This window comes from Asterias rubens, chromosome 4 (assembly GCF_902459465.1).
Source record: "Asterias rubens chromosome 4, eAstRub1.3, whole genome shotgun sequence".
Classification (NCBI taxonomy): domain Eukaryota; kingdom Metazoa; phylum Echinodermata; class Asteroidea; order Forcipulatida; family Asteriidae; genus Asterias; species Asterias rubens.
This window is the reverse complement of record NC_047065.1, coordinates 12,256,385-12,272,398: the sequence shown is the minus strand read 5'-3', so window position 1 is coordinate 12,272,398 and position 16,014 is coordinate 12,256,385. Positions and strand designations below refer to the sequence as shown.

At 39.2% G+C, this 16,014-nt stretch overlaps 1 protein-coding gene across 2 annotated transcripts; it reads right to left on the bottom strand.

Moving 5' to 3' along the window:
* Window positions 1-735: 735 nt before the first annotated feature.
* On the bottom strand, window positions 736-15,075 carry LOC117289139 (oxidative stress-induced growth inhibitor 1-like). 2 transcript variants are annotated; one of them, XM_033770128.1, is made up of 7 exons: window positions 14,982-15,075; window positions 11,299-11,301; window positions 8,315-8,841; window positions 6,850-6,989; window positions 5,196-5,387; window positions 4,457-4,545; window positions 736-2,058 (listed from the first exon to the last, which is right to left on the bottom strand). In XM_033770128.1, exons 3-7 carry the CDS (start codon window positions 8,400-8,402, stop codon window positions 1,026-1,028), a joined length of 1,542 nt encoding a protein of 513 aa, XP_033626019.1. In that variant the 5' UTR covers window positions 8,403-8,841; window positions 11,299-11,301; window positions 14,982-15,075; the 3' UTR covers window positions 736-1,025. The 2 variants fall into 2 exon arrangements, with proteins under 2 accessions (XP_033626019.1, XP_033626020.1); XM_033770129.1 differs by lacking the exon at window positions 11,299-11,301.
* Window positions 15,076-16,014: the final 939 nt, after the last annotated feature.

Below are 16,014 nucleotides of genomic sequence, written 5' to 3'. Positions count from 1 at the left end.
TAAAATTGTGTGCTTTCAGATGTCTGATAAAACCTTCAACATTTTTGGGTGAAAACAAGACTTTTTTTTGTAACTACGTTACTTCAAAGGGGTTTAGTTCTACTCTAACAATGTTTTATACTGACAATTATACAGCTCTCCAGTGATGTTTACCAAGCAAGTTTCTATTGTCATGAAGTTGTGGAGCAATTACCAAAAAGGTATACCCTGCCTGTTTTTGGTTAGAGTTGACAGTGCAATATATTTATTTTATAAATATGTAACTAACATTGTACATTCTTTAAAAATATTCCTGATGTACACTAACTCCATCAATTCCTGCCTGAATAAAGTACATCAAACATGATTTACACATTGAAATGGAATTAACAGTGCTTTCAAAAATACTTTATAATGTGTACAAAACACCTCGAAACCCAGCATTCACAAAACACTCCCAATTAATTTTTTTAAAATTTGAATCTCATAAAAAGAAATGAACATGCCCAACATAACTGTTCCTAACCAATACTACAATTTAAAAATTATAGGAACATATGGTTTATTCACTACTCTTACCCGCATAACAACAAATGATAAAGGGTGCTGATTGGAAAAACTTCCAGATCACCCACCACACTCCAAAACAACCTTGTGTATAAGCCTTTTTGAATTATGGCGGACACAATGCTACAACACTGTAAAGTTGTTGTAAATTTGTGCGTATTGACCATAGAAATAGAACAAATGTTAGTGAAGTGCGCATTTTAGGCGACGCGGCGTTTACACGTAAATCTAATGCCCACCAACATGGTGAGCGGTAGTAAGGATAACAAACATCATTGTTAACTCTTTCGAGAACATAATGGCCAGAAACAGCTTTACCAAAACATGATCAACGTCTGCGACTATTTTGTCATCGCTACCAATCGTACAATACCTTTAAATTGCAGGTCTTAAATTTGAAATCCTAACAAGGTACAGTAACAGACAATTAAAAAAAAAAACTGTTTTTAAATATTATTGGGAAAGCAACTAATACCCTGCTAGGTTTCACGTGCGCCGTGTGTTTTACTGTAGATGTGACTTGCAACAGCAAGAGCCCCGCCTTTCGCAAATCTTACAAAGTTATCGCCAACTAGCGGTCCCATGGCGTACAAGCCTGGCTCCGCGCACGCCTCCATCGTGTACGGGTTCACATTAATGGGATTGTTCTGATACGAAATGGGTGCCAGCTCCTCCCTCACCCCTAGATGTTTACCCTCGTTGGGCAGGAAGGAGAGATCTGGTCGCGAGCCGATCAGCACAACGGCCACAGACACCTGCAAGTACCCGCAACCTTTCTGACACTTAACAGCTACCCTGTGGTTTGGCTTAAATTCATGTACCGTGCTCTGTTGCAGACTCCTGTAGCTCGAGTCATCAGCGGATTCGGCGCTGAATTCAAGCTCCTTCATCAGCCGATGCACTCTGTGGTACTCCGGATACATGGACTTTGGCAGTTTGGAAAAAATGAGTTCCTTATCGGAGGCGGAGCGTCGGAAGGCGTGGACCACCGGTACCCCTGCGCTCATAGCAGTGAGGACTGCATCAGCGGCGTTGAGACCAGAACCGATGATGAGGATAGGATCTGAATTAGAATGTACGTCCTCCTTCTGAATCGCCGCTTCCAGATCCTTGAGGCTGTACAAGACGTACGGAAGATCCTCACCGGGTACCTCAAGACGGTTCGGAATACCCAACATCCCCGTCGCCAGAATAACGTTAGGGGTCAGTATCGTGAACGTGTCCCTGGCGCTGACCGACCGGTCGCAACATGTCGTGTCTGCTACAAAGTGACCCTTCACCTCAAAGATTTTCTGACCCTCATACTTGCGACATCGTGGGCACTGGATCTCTGGCTCCCCACTTTCGCTGTTGATGACCCGTCTTCCTTTGAGCTGTTGAACTGACGTGACCAGGGTGTAGGGTCTGAAAGACTTCTCCAACCCTGTGAACTCGACATACTCCTTGTAGTAGCGGGAGACTTCACCGAGTGAGGCTCTGCCGTTGGTGTTACTGACTTTACCTACACGCTCCCTAAGGAAAAAAAACAATAAATAAATGCTCAATTACACATAGTTCATAATCGTTCATGCGTCCACAACTGACTGTGCAAGTTTCACATGCATCTTAAACACTTTTGGTTTTCATATCCATTACTTCAATTTATGAAAGAAACAAACTGAAGTACACACTAGACTTGCTTAGTCCATAAACAGAATTCTATAAAACCTCAGACAAACCTCCCCCCCCCCCCCCCAAAAAAAAAATCAACATGTACGGGTATGCATAAATTGACAAACCTGTGAAAATTTGAGCTCAATTTGTCGTTGAAGTTGCGAGATAACTATAAAACAGAAAAACACCCTTGTCACACGAAGTTGTGTGCTTTCAAATGCCTGATTTCAAGACCTCAAATTTTAAATCCGAGGTCTCGAAATCAAATGCGTGGAAAAATACTTCTTTCTCAAACACTACTTCACTTCAGAAGGAGCCGTTTCTCACAATGTTTTATACTATCAATCTCTCCCCATGCTAATAATTATTGCTAATTTATGCTAATAATTATTTTGAGTAATTACCAATAGTGTCCACTGCCTTTAACCCCAAACCCTTATGAGCTCTCAACCCCAAACCCTTATGAACCCTCAACCAAAAACCCTGTTGAGCCCCTAACCCTAAACCCCACTGGGCCCAAAACCCCAACTCCAGTAAACAGTAAACAGTAAACCCCCAACCCTAGTGAGCCACAGGAACTTCACTGCCGCTAATAATATTTTATTTAACAGCCAAGCATATCCTTGCCATTTGATTGGAGGATTGTCCGTCACGTGATAGCAAATAAAAGTACCATTGCACACTGAGTCACTCACCGTGCTTTTTCGTTCCATCCGAAAAGTACTATTGCACGCTGCCAGCGTGCAATGGTACTTTTCGGATGGAACAAAAAAGCCAAGTAAAAACACCACTGCGTGCGCGTGTCTTTGGTAACGCAGCAGTGCTACTGCAAGGTAGTAAAGTTACTACCATTCACCTTCTACAATTAAAAATTGTAGGCCTATGCTTTGTTTGTTTGTTTTGAAAGTTGTATCTTTCAATCAACTGTGATGACCAACTGAGTCCAAATTTTCACAGGCTTGTTGTTTTATGCATATGATGGGATACACCAAGTGAGAAGGCTGGTCTTTTTACAATTACCAAAGGTGTACCTTCCCTTTAAGCGCAAAAAAAAATAAAAATGGATATTAGACTAAAAGTAGGAAGAATTTCATGCTTGAACAACACGCTCTCCCAGTGCTTGAACCATTACAGATTATATATACCACAGGCCTGATACTTCACAGAGGCAACGAAGGCGATTGCCTCCATGCCCCTGGTCATTGCCTTGGTGCCCTTAAAATGCTCCAGTAGAAATTTAGTTTCCCCATAGGGTGCCCTTTACCAATAAGAAATTGCCTTGGTGCCCTTGCCCTTTCAAAAACGAAGCATACAGGCCTGATACCACTATCCCAGCTACGATAGCTAAACACAGTTTGTTTAAACAGGATCCACCTTTCACTGAAAGCCGACCTTTGGCCGACCACTTTACAACTCCAACCCATTATTTGCCAAGTTGGGATCTCTGTGTAAGTCAACATTCCACTTTGATGGCAACAACACTCCTCTGTACAATCACATGGATTGATTTATACATTGGAATTTGTATTCATGCCACTCTGATTCTACTTTTAAAAAGACAGGCCTGATACTTCACGGAGGCAACGAAGGCCTCCGTGTCCCCTGGTCATTGCCTTGGTGCCCTTGAAATGCTCCAGTACAAATTTGCAATTTCATCATAGGGTTCCCTTTACCAAGAGGAAAATGCCTTGGTGCCCCTGCCCTTTCATAAACGAAGCATACAGGCCTGATACCACTATCCCAGCTACGATAGCTAAACACAGTTTGTTTAAACAGAATCCTTTCACTGAAAGCCGACCTTTGGCCGACCACTTTACAACTCCAACCCATTATTTGCCAAGTTGGGATCTCTGTGTAAGTCAACATTCCACTTTGATGGCAACAACACTCCTCGGTACAATCACATGGATTGATTTATACATTGGAATTTGTATTCATGCCACTCTGATTCTACTTTTAAAAAGTCAGGCCTGATACTTCACGGAGGCAACGAAGGCCTCCGTGTCCCCTGGTCATTGCCTTGGTGCCCTTGAAATGCTCCAGTACAAATTTGCAATTTCATCATAGGGTGCCCTTTACCAAGAGGAAAATGCCTTGGTGCCCATGCCCTTTCAAAAAACGAAGCATACATCCCCGAAAAGTGTCTCATAATATGGTACCCTTAATAAGTGTTTAATATTTTGGTTTTCAGAAACATTTGCCAGCAGCCTCTGAGTGTTTCCCACGTTTGTGTTGATGTTATTATTTGTTTATTTACCTGTAGTCAGCTACCCAGTCAGGGAAGTTCATCCCTGGTAGTTCCATCCAGCGTCCCAGGCTCAGAGTGCGTACAGAGTCCTCCATATCCTGTTACAGACAAGCGTGAGTAATGTGAGTTTGAATTGTCTTTTTCTGCGCCTTGAACACCCAGCAGGTGTGATACGTGCCAATTACAAGTCTTATTAATATTATTATTATTATTATTAGAAGAAAATAGGATAAACAGGGATGTTATAGGCTATTGTAAAAACCCTACACTGTGAGCGCAGAGCGCGAATGTTTTGCAAGTGCAAAAGCTTGCAAGTGGGAAGCCTACTTGTATAAATATATCTTTGGTTTTCATAGCCCTAGACTGTAGTCTGGGGAAATTCTCTTTGGTTACCGGTATATCTTCGTGTTTTTTAAGAATGAACTTAAGAAAACAAAATTTAAAAATACTATTATTTTTATGGAAAATAATTCCCCTGGATAAAGAGACATACCAAGGGCAAATTCTTTGGGAGAGAACTAAAAAGAAGCAACTTTTCTAACTCGCATCTCATTTTTGGAATTTCAACAGTATTTAGGTAGAGATTATGCCATTTTCAAATGTAGTTTTCTTTAAAAAATTAACCGAGCCAACAAAACACTCAATTTGCTTGATAGCATCACGTGGACTGTCTGGATGTATGGTGATTAACAAGTTTAAAAATCAATGATCTCTAAAGAGCTCAAAGTGACTTCGTCTTCCAACTTACCCTCCATGATCCGCCTGCTTGCCCCTTCCCTAGTACCCTGTGATTGACAGCCTTGGAGGAATCGAATCTCCACTCCAGACGTGTCTTTTGGTCATCGTCAAAGTCTGCATTCGGCTGATACAAGTTGTCAAATAGCAGGGACACTGGGTTCAGTGACCGGCCCTCTAGTCCGCTACTAAGCAACTCAAGATCCTATCAAACAAAAAACAACAACAAATTTGATCGAACATGCTCTTTCTCTTTAACTTGGATCTCAGAGAAAGTGTCAAATACCAGGGGCCAGTTTCGTGTAACATAAAAACTTTCTAGAAACAGAAAAGTCTTGCCTTATTACATAATGATCACACAAGCTCTTTTCTTAAAACCCATATCTTAGATGTGTCAAATAGCAGGGGCCAATTTCATAAAGACTATAAGCATAGAACCTTGCTAAGCACAGATAAATCTAGCTTAACAGAAGGTTGCATTGTTGCAACTGGTGCACAACTAAGTACGTGTACCTTTGTTGGTTTGGAGTACCATCTTTGATGAGAGGGCAGGACCATTTTCATTTTGCAAAGGACACTTCCATTGGAAAATCTTAAATTCTATTGGAATGTTTTGAAGGGGCCTAAAGGCCAAAACCAGGGGCAACAGAGGCCATGGCCTCCGCAGCCTCCATTTGGTCCAGGCCTGGGGTGCGTTCCACTCGCGCAAACGTTGCCAACAGTTGCGCACGTTCGCCAACAATTTCAAGTGGAACGAGATGGTCGCCGCCACCGTTGGCGAACGTTGGCAACTTTATACGAACATACTTCTGAGGTGTTGGCGAGTGGTTTTTAAAATGGCGGACAAGCATACGGTATTATTTCTTTGTCACAAACATAACTACATTGTATTTTCTGTGGATGATAATGCAGATTTGGAATAACAAAGTTAGTTAGTTGATGTAATGATGTCAAAAAGAGGACTATTACAGCAAAAACAAAGTTTTTAAAAAAACTACGTATGGTGCGCGCCATCTTCATTTCAGGGCACCGCCATATTGACATCGCATATACGCACCAATCGTTCAAAAGATGAAAAACGTTTGCGCGAACAGTTGCGAGTCGTTTGCGCGAGTGGAACGCACCCCTGGCAAAGAATGTTGCCTGCAGTAACACCGTGTGTATCTACATGTTCTTGCTGGGTGGATTATGTTCTTATGACATGTATGAGAACTTATCTTGCTTTATATTCTACTAACCCAGAGCAGGGCCCAATTTCATAGAACTGCTAAGCACAACAATTTTCTTAGCATGAAATTTCTTCCTTGATAAAAATAGGATTACCAACAAAATTTCTATTTGTTACATATTGCTTGTTTACTAGTAATCAGCTGTTGTTTGCTTCCTGAAAATCACATGGAAATTTGGTTGGTAATGCTGTTGTTATCAAGGAAGAAATTTTATGCTAAGCAAATTTTCGTGCTTAGCAGCTCTATGAAATTGGGCCCTGATCTTTCAGAGACTTCATTTCATGCTAAGCAAATTTGTGTGCTTAGCAGCTCTATGAAATTGGGCCCTGATCTTTCATAGACTTCTGTGTTGAGCTCCAACCTTGCTGAAAGTTTTCTCCGCTCTATATTTCTTACTTGGCCACTCTACTTCTTACTTGGAAAGTAGTTAGTTCTTACCTGTTGAATAAGAGACTCCTCTTCATCCCCTTGCAGTAACCTTGCATGTAGATATGGATCGGGATGGGGCTCTTCACTTGTATAGTACGGCCAATGTCCTGATAGCATGTAAGACAGGCTTATACCTGACGGTCCATTGCCTGGAATAAATGAAAAATAAATTTAATAATTTGCTCAAACTGGAATCTTAAATTTTTCAAAGTAAGATCTGGGCCCAATTTCATTAAAGCTCACAAGAAATTTGCTTCTCAAGCAGGAAATTTCTTCCTTGTTAAAAACAAAATTACCAACCAAATTTCCCTGTGATTTTCAGGATTAAAAGCAATCCACAGCTGAATACCAGTAATAATAAATAATAATAATAAAAGAGTATTTATATAGTGCCTTGTGCCAGGCCTCAAGGCGCTTTCCACTAAAATACAATATTTTAAAAACAACACTAAATGAAGACAAGGCAGTCTAAAAACCACAACAAGGGTAAACACGCAATATGCAACAAATGGACATTTTGGTTGGTAATCTTGTTTTTATCAAATTGGGCCCAGATCAGCAGGGTTCAGCCGGTATAAACTCTTGGTAAACTCTGTGGTCTTGTGGGTTTTTTTTATTTGAATAAATACCTCATTGTGTATTACCTTTGTGAAAAAGTTTTGATTGGTATGTGATCATTATCTTTCACTTCTCTATCAAGAGTATCAAAGTACACTTTTAAAAACCAAGGGAAGGATCTTCTGATGAGTGCTTGTTTAAAAGGGAAGGTATACGTTTGGACTTTTTGGTAATAACTCGAAACAAATATTAACTTCAAACCCGACTTGGTAACGAGCACTGGAGAGCTGTTGATAGGATAAAACATTGTGAGAAACGGCTCCCTATGAAGTATAGCATAGATTTTGAAAAAAAGTACTTTCTCACTAAACTAATAAAGACTTCTAGCCAGAAGTCTTTTATTCCTATCTGAAAGCACACAAATTCCTTTTCACAGGTTTGTTATTTTATGCAATGTTGAGATACACCAAGTGAGAACACTGGTCTTTGACAATTACCAATAGTGTACCTTCCTTTTAACTCTTTTATATTCCGGTCCAGTAAAAATGTTGAGCTACAATACAAGCCCCACAGTTTTTTGTCTTTTTTTTCCAAAAAAAATAAAGCACTGATCAGATGCACTAATTGGAAAAACTAATATAAACCACTGACTGCCACAACGTAAATGTACCTGGATTTCTTCGTTACAGTAAATATAGGAAAACAATTACAATTTAAAAGGCTCCATTCCATCAAGATCATAACGCATACAGTGTAGCTTTAATATGAGATCTTTTACAACTGAGAGAAACTAAAACGTTCTTTAACGACATGTCCTGAGGAAGATTGTTCCAAACCAAAATAAATGAAGTCTTTATTTTTTTTCGCTATGCAAAATTTCGTGAGAAGAAATCGTCTCCCTGGAATGTACACTTACCGATGACGACCGCTTGTGAATAGCAATGGTCCAGGGCACAGTAAGGTGAATCTTCACTGGTTGATGTACAGCTGATCTTATCAGCCATTCCTTAGCTCTCCAGTCTTAATCGCTCTCTCTCTCCGGCCCTCCTTATCTTCCCCTTTCAAGTAACAGTTTCTACCCACCAGTCAAATACTCAAAATTCCCCCACCGTCGTCCGTGGGTTTGATCTTGACCTCAAAATGAAGCAGACCTTGATGGATCTGATGACCTGTTACAAGTGTTGCAGGGTCAAGTTTATCTTTTTAATTTGTTCCAACCGCACAGGAAACTCTTCCTGGAGACTGTGAGAGCCTCAGGCGGATCAGATCTCCTGGGATTTTGAGTGACTGGAGTCTGGACGAGTACCCGTTGACCTATTCAGATCTCCTGGGATTTTGAGTGACGAGGTCTGGATGAGTATAGTATCCCCTCATTGGTCGGACGCTGAGCCTAATGTAAGTCTGTTTGGTCTACATGGCTGTAAGCATCGCATGATGTGGTATCTGTAAATTAAAGAAGTGCAAACAAAATACATCAAATCAGTGTGCAAGGTTCTCTCGGCCACGTTGATGACACAGGAACAAACTAATTTAATGTCATCAAACAGACTAGTCGTCCCCGAGGCTTGTAATCTGTTGACTGTATGGACCAGACAAAAAAAAATGACAGATGAAGGACAACACTCTTAACTGGAGGGATTTTAAAGTTTATCCAAAGTATTGTAGTTAGGATTTTAAGATTTAACAACATTGATCCTAAGCATTAAAATTAAAATCTCAAAAGATTTTATTTTAATTCTAAAAATGGATTGGTTCCTAATTACAATCCTTTGGATTAAATTGTAATTCAGTCCCATTTGTACCTTGATTGAAGTCGTCCAGTTTGAATATAAATCTTTTTAAAAAGTGACTTGCTAAATAAGATTCTTCCTCACTCTAAAAAAATTAAAAAAAATAAATGGTTTTATTGAGTGTCCCTCAAAGAGTTGCCCCAAGAAAAAATCTGCCTTGGCTTCAGGAACACAGTATCAAGAAAATAGGATTATGATGGGTTGGGGATGGTTAGGGTTTGAAGATAAAATGATACTTTCTGCGGCAGTTCAAAGGGTATTTATTCAGATCAGATGGTAAATAAAAGATAATCCCCAAAAAAACTCTGATAATGACAAGGATTTTATAAACTGTTTAACGAAATTGCAAGCCAAGCTAGGCACTAAACGAAGCCTTGTATAGTGTGTTGCACAAACAGCATGCTTCATGTAATGTACTTTATTTGCTTATGGTACCGAAATTGATTCTTCGCTTCGCCCTTTGTTGGCCATCGCGCTAGCAAGGTCACTATTTTCTGCAAGTCATCCAGGGTTCTTTTACAGTGCTCAGTGGAACAGAATTGTGAATGTCTTTTTTTTTCTTTTTCTTTCAAACAAGCAGACACTGAAATGTACTGAAACTTTGGCAGACCTGCTACTTAAATAATAATAATTATTTCCATAAGTAAATGATATTAACATTAATAATATTAATTAAAGACTTGTTTAATGCACACATTATGTAAGGTGATCAAGGCGCAGTAAAACCAAATAAAAGTAAAAATTAAAACAGACACAACAAAATTAGACAAGATCTAAGATTAAGTGGTTTAGAGAATAAGAGTTCCAGATGCTTAGCAATATCTTTCTTGGTAAGTTGGCCGATAAATCAGCAAGTTACGCTGAAAAAAAAAAAAATGTACATGTAAGATCCTATTCTTTTAAACAAACAGACACACAATGTCATGATTTGAATGAAGAGGTTTGGGGGTTTGATGGGAGGTTTTATTTTCATTCCACATGGTCTAGATCGACATTATCAAATTCACTGACGGTGAATTTGATCACCGTCCAGTTGTTTTCCTATGGGCTATGGCTGTGAGCAAAATTGGTTGTACTGACCCCTACAAAATATGATCGCACGTATGATCACACATTGCTCTATCTTTTAGTGCAGTGGACACTATTAGTAATTGTCAAAGACTAGCCTTCACAGTTGTTGTATCTCAACATATGCAACAACAAAAAACCTTTACAAATTTTAGCTCAATCGGTCATCAAACTTGCGAGATAATAATGAAAGAGAAAACACCCTTGTCACACGAAGTTGTGTGCGTTAAGATAGTTGATTTCGAGACCTCAAGTTCTAAATCTGAGGTCTCGAAATTAAATTCATGAAAACTATGGCACTTCGAAAACTGGCACTTCAGAGGGAGCCGTTTCTCACAATGTTTAAAGGAACACGTTGCCTTGGATCGGCCGAGTTGTTCTTTGAAAAGCGTGTGTAACCGTTTTTTATAAAATGCATATGAGTAGAAAGATGTTTTAAAAGTAGAATATAATGATCCACACAAACATGCCTCGAAATTGCACGGTTTTCCTTTTACCTCGTCGACTAACACGGTCGGCCATTTATGGCAGTAAAAATTTTTTCCCATAAATGGCCGACCGTGTTAGTTTGCACAGTATAAGGAAAACCACGCGATTTTGAGGCAAACTTGTGTGGATCATTGTATTCTACTTTTAAAACATCTTTCCAACCATATGTATTTTATTTTAAAAAGGGTTACAAACGCTTTTTATAGACCAACTCGTCCGATCCAAGGCAACGTGTTCCTTTAATACCATCAACCTCTCCCCATGATTACTCATCACCAAGAAAGGTTTTATGCTAATAATTATTTTGAGTAATTACCATAGTGTCTACTGCCTTTAATTGATTTTTTGAATTGGTTGTACTGACCCCTTGGAATATTCATTGTGACCATATATTACCCGGTCATGGGCAACGGACAATGTACTTTTGACGTACATGTATCTGTGCACAGAGAAGAACCATCCGACAGGGTCACCCTATTATAAATTACTCTTGCTGAAATATCAATGGGTCAATATAGTGTATTATTTGCTCAAATTTTCACAAAAGAGTGACCGGCTGTTTCAGGAAGGTTTTGATAATAACACAAAAACGTGATCACACAGGCTTAGAAATAGTAGAATCTAAACCTTGTGACAGCCGCATATCCAAGTTTTTTTTGAAGGAATTTCAGTTTGTGCAATTTGTTTGAAGGCACTTACTGTATTATGTTTTTTGTTGCGGGAGCAAGGGCTTGAATTTGAGGTAAAATAATATTCATCATCATGGGATTTCAACTTTATTTAGCCCTGATCAAACTGTTGAATATTTTATTCAATAGAGTACTTTTAAAGTCGACACACACACACAAAAACAGAATCGGAACAATTCATTTAGGGATACAAATTTGACTGATCCTCAAGTGTTGCAAGTGGTGAATTGTCTAGTGGACCTTATTTGGGGAGTACTTGTACAAATGTAGGGAAAATTAATTTCAAACACTACCCTCCCTTCAACACTTGTCCCAGAAATGTCCCTGGCAGTTTAAAATGACTCTACATGTAGGCCTACTTTGTAGGTGTGTTTATAAACCTTGGTTTATGACCAGTAAAAAGTGTTGAAACATGGGCGTGACATGCAAACTTGCAACTATGCTAATAAGACAGTTTCTTCATTCCAATTGGTCGAGAGCAACGGCTGAAACAGTGAATAATTATAATTTGCGCATTTATTTTACTTTTTGACCAAAAGTGTTGATGATTTTTGACCGAAAAGGTTTTTATGAATGGAAATGAAAGTGTGTTGAATCGGTTTTCAACTAGTGGTTTAAACCCGCCGAGGCTTGGTTCTTGATAATTTACCTCGACTTCGTCTCGGTAAAACTATCAAGAACCATGCCTTGTTGGGACTAAACCACTAGTTGAAAACCTCTTAACCACACATTGATTGCCTTAAATTCAAGTACAATTGCAGGTTAGGATTTGTGCATGTGGGGGGGGGGGGGTCAGGGTTGGTTAGGATGGCATTCAGACATTAAGCTCAATGTTCAGTAGAATCATTTCTACCCCCACGGTAGAATCAAGAGTGAATAAAAGTGTTGACATTGAGCACAAAAGGCATTCACACAGTGGATTCATGGAATCAATGTACTCTAATTGTGCAGTATTCTAAAACAGCATTATGTTCAGAGCTTCATTTTTGTTCCAACCTCAATAGGTGTTTTTACCACCAGCTTTTATTTATTTTGTCTTTGCCATCAGTTGATCTCCATAAAAACCTAACATATTGACAACAGAACAGTACAGTTAACAACGACAGTCAAAAGTCATGAACAATTTATATTTGTATTCATTCTACATGTATTCAAATTCAATATATTTCCTGGCTGCTGAGTATTACTTCGTTTTTGAAAGGGAAAAGGCACCAAGGTATTTCTCCTTGGTAAAAGGCACCCTAAACAATGAATCTTTAAAGCTTGGGCGATATCACGATATTATCGAATATCGCGATATTAATTTGGAACTGATTTCGATATCGGATGGATTTGGTTTTAATCGAAATAATCGCGATATTTCGCGATATCGATTAAATATCGCGATGTATTTGCTAGCTTAGACATCTTGCACCCCATGGGTTTGGAGTAAAACCAGAAGAATAGGTCATTAGAACACCTCTCTTATGCTATGACTGTCTTTTCTACAACTTTCACTGGGAGTTTGAAGACTGATGATTTAATCGCGATTATATCGAATATCGCGATATATTGTCGGCGATATATCGTGAATAAAATAAATCGATATCGCCCAAGCTTAGAATTTTTTTTTACTGCAATTCAAGGGCACCAAGGCAATGACTAGAGGGTGCATGGAGGCAATCGCATTTATTGCCTCCGTAAAGTACCAGTCTGGCCTGAATGACACTAATCTTCTCTTACCCTGCTTGCTCAAATGAAGGCAGTGGTCAAAATTGAGTTGAGTAGACAATTTTTACTCATTCATTTCAGATTCCGTCTGGTAACAATTTCTTGTCTGGTGAAAATTTGTTGAGTAGCAAGCCTTGTCTTGTGGATTTCCTGGTGCAGGATATAGCATTTAATAAAAACATAATAAATGTGTACTTAGTTTTAAAAGAACATTAATGCCAGTGCGCCTTGAACACCCAGCAAGGTGGATATGTGCGCATTTAAAAAGTCTGATAATTATTATTTAATCTAGCACTCTTCCACTAACTTCCACACAATGTCCCTTTGCAAGCATCTTTGTTGCGTGCATCCATTCTCTAAAAGTTTAGTCCTTAGGAGTAATTCAGATTAGTCAACGTTTAGACCTAAACGTTTCAAAATTTTGGGTGGTGGGTCAAAAGAAAATCGGTCAAAATAACTATTATCAACTGATTGAAATTCAGTTTTTAGGTGTGGGAGAAAAGTAATTTACATTTCTTATTGGCACATTCCTGTGTAAAAAAATTAACATCTAAATCCATTGATATCACATTTCTAAAGTTAGCTAAAAAAATAAAATAACGGTTCAATGCTCTATGTGTAAACATGGTTGGTAAAAGCATAGACTAGACTCCCCTAGTTCAGAGGAGAGCGATGTAAAGATCACACACAAAAACACAGCAGGGCAAGTTTACAACTTTTATACAATTTTCCAAGCAACAATCTCCAAAAATACGGACAAATTAATACCATACAAAATAAATAATCGTAAAGGGTCTTACTACTTGCCGTCAACTCGCCGTCAACTCCTCCAATATATACATTTAAAATCAACAAAAGAAGCATAGAATTGTAAAGTATCAGCTCAAAGAAAATTCGCGTAAGTTTGAGGTCATATTTCAGAATAAAAATTGCTTTGTCACATTGATTAGTCTTGGCCTAAGATGTCAATGATTGGTACCTTTTTTTTTTATCAACACAAAGTCGTTTTTGTGAATGAATTTTTACCTAAACCATGAGAAATATGTAATTTAGCCCAAACTTAACACTTCCGTGCCCCTTTTATAGATTTTTTCATGTAAATTTAATGAGTTGGCGGCACGAAAATGAGTTGACGGCAAGTTGGCTAGTTGACGGCAAGTAGTAGGACCGATCATAAATGGTAGCTTCCCACTGTTTCTTGCTGGGACAGTGTGTAGGCAAATAATGTTACTTGTTTAATTATAGATGGTTCATGGAGGTAAAAATTCTACCTCCATGATGGTACTTCTAGAAACTATAATTTCTAGAAGTAGGATGGTTATAGCTAGTACTGTACTCACAATTCAATTCAATTCAATTCATTAAGTGCTGTATTTCGAATACATATATGGTGGGGAAAACACATGACATAGGGTGGAATCATGGATGGAGGGAATCAATCGATGTTCAGTAATCAGTTTCTTCAATTATGTTTTTCCATGGAGTATGTGTCTGATCATGGAGGTAGGTCTGATCTAAGCACCCTTGGTCTAACGTCCTCACTTAAAAGACGTCTGCAGAGTAATCAACGTAAACGTAAACGTAGTAAAAACACGAGGTTTTTCCAAATCACCTCCATGCCATACACAGTTAACGGTATACTTGTTCACCAGAAGATGGACCGACTCACTCACTGTTCGACGTTTTTGTTATTTCATCACGAACATTCTGGTAAATCTATGTCCACAATATTGCACTCGTTAATACCACAAATGACAACCAAAATTGCAACAAGTACAATCAACTGATTATTAACTGAGTGTTTATTCAATTCAACATTTCAATAGATTTAACTCACCGTAGTAAAACGCATCCAGCCAGCACGGGGGACCCAGGACTACTGTAATGAACGGCGATTTGGGTCACAGCGTCACGAATTTCATGAGGGATCCGATCCTACAACATGTGCCGTGTGGTAGTCTTGGTGCAAGACGTTTCTCGTTTCCTTTTCACGCACACCGCGGCCAATTCACCGACAGCGCGCGCACCGACTCTCTCTGATCTCCGGGGCGGTGAGTGAACTAAAGTCAGGTGAGTCGGTGCGCGCGCACTGTCGGTGAATTGGCCGCGGTGTGAAAGGGAAACGAGAAACGTCTTGCACCAAGACTAGCCGTATGGTCGTCCACCACCCGCCACCCGCTGCATGCAATAAACCGCATTATGCATAGCTTAGCACGGTCAGCTGTCACCATACACTCCGCCCAGCCCATTATTGTATTTAGCCGGGTACCAAATTTAAATTTAGCAAACGACCGTCACTTGACCTCCCCTGCCGTAGTGGTGGAGGAAGATCTATTACTGCATGCATGCATTGTTGTGTTTTGATTGTATTGTCTTTTGTCAAGATGTGTTATACTGGGTCTGAACAGTGGCAAAGTGGAAAAAGTTAGGTTTTTAGACACCATCAAGAGAATGATTTCTTTTTTTCATGTCAATTGTCGTCGAAGTTGCGAGATAATAATGAAAGAAAAACACCCTTCACACTACACGGAGTTGTGTGCTTTCAGCTCCAGATGCTTGATTTCGAGACCTCAAGTTCTAAATCTGAGGTCTCGAAATCAAATTCGTTGAAAACTACTTCTCTCTCGAAAACTACCCCGTTTCTCACAATGTGTTATACTACCAACCTCTATACTCGTTACCAAGTAAGGTTTTGTGCTAATAATTATTTTGAGTAATAACCAGTGAGTGTCCACTGCCTTTAATTATCTTCAGAGTAGAGCGCTGTGATTCTTAGGCCTATCGTTTTGGGGTTCTCGACTCAGTTTGGTGACGATCATTATCCAATAATCTTCGTGCAAAACAAATGGAGCACAATATAAACAAACTAT